This window comes from Penaeus monodon, chromosome 15, assembly GCF_015228065.2.
Source record: "Penaeus monodon isolate SGIC_2016 chromosome 15, NSTDA_Pmon_1, whole genome shotgun sequence".
NCBI lineage: Eukaryota > Metazoa > Arthropoda > Malacostraca > Decapoda > Penaeidae > Penaeus > Penaeus monodon.
The window spans coordinates 26,485,108-26,486,412 of NC_051400.1; the positions used below are offsets into that span (position 1 = coordinate 26,485,108).

General features: G+C 46.7%; 1 protein-coding gene across 1 annotated transcript in view; it reads right to left on the reverse strand.

Annotated features, from left to right (window-relative positions):
• The window catches only part of LOC119581870 (disintegrin and metalloproteinase domain-containing protein 11-like), a gene marked incomplete at its 5' end in the record, with an annotated part of 193,377 nt that overhangs the window by 2,713 nt on the left and 189,359 nt on the right, over nt 1-1,305 (reverse strand). Inside the window, 1 exon segment of the mRNA XM_037930027.1 lies at nt 167-779. Coding sequence (XP_037785955.1) covers nt 167-779 — 613 coding nt within the window.

Consider the following 1,305-nt stretch of genomic DNA (forward strand, 5'->3'; position numbering starts at 1 on the left):
TCTGAGCCCTTTCAATTAATCTTATGAATTAAACATATATGAATTTTTGTGGAATATTCTGGTGGATATTGAGGTCTTTTTAAGTACAGGGCTCTTTGTCTGGTGTGTCTGCAAGCCAGTTATACCGCTGGGAAGGGATGACTGGGGGAGATGTGCAGGGACGGACCCTTGAGACTCTGTGCAGGATGATGAGTCAAGGCGGTAGTGACGATCGGCCTCCGTCTCGCTCATTCTGATCTCCTCTGACCCTGACGGCGACATGTGACGTGACGGATGGTGCTCTAGCTGTCGTATCAAGTCCTCCAAGTTACGAATGCGGATAGGACCACAAGGTGGAACCTGGTCGTCCTCTCCTCCTGAGTCGGCAAGCTTTTCATGTGAAGCTTTCAGTCTAGTGAATTCTGCTGGGCCACCAACAGCTGCAGCTCCATGTGAGAAGCGAGGGTAGGTGTCGTGATGGGCTGTGTGCAGCTCATCAGAAGACATGGAAGTGGCTCCAGACCGATGGGATGCAGCTCGTTTGAGAGCATCAATGATGTCCTCATGGTAGCCATTCAGACTCTTCAGTGTGCGTTCCACCTCAGAGACTTGGCTATCAGGGTCAGCATTGTTATCACTCTGACTTAAAACATCGTTGTTGTCGCTCTGGGACTCCTCACCCCATTTCTCCTTCTCTGCTGGCGTGAGGAGGCCATATGACTTCTTCAGGATTCCCTTCTCGGGTATCTTGCTCAGGTTGTTAGGTGGCAGCTCAATGAACGACACCGCCTCGTCCTCCCCTGGAAAGATGCAGACACGTCACCTCTACTCTTTCATCTCTGCCCACACCAGCAAAGTTCATAAATGTCAATTTTCTCAAGTCTCTTTCCCACCCATAAAGTTGTGCAAGGTACTGACAGGTTCATCAAGAGTGGCTCGAAATCTCAAGATGGCATTGCGATGCTAATTCCTTATGACAGGCAAATGGAGGTTCATCTCGAACTCTTCCACATAATGGTGGTGATGCCACATTGTTGTATCCCTTAAAAGGTCTACATTTATCCCAGAATATTTCGTCTCTCACTGATTGGGGACGTGCCTCTCTTTCCAGGGTATAGGTTGGGAAGGATCATTCTCTTCAGCAACCACACAATACATTTTTAATGTGATTTTTAGTCATCAAAGCAGCAAGTTCATTAAAGAGAAATATGCATTTAAGTTTAAGAGATCAAACAAACTGGCTTAAAAACTCTTCCAGGTGATGAGTGGGTTAAATATGAGTACTGTCTGGTGATGACTAAAAATCCAGAGTCAAACATTAAGGTG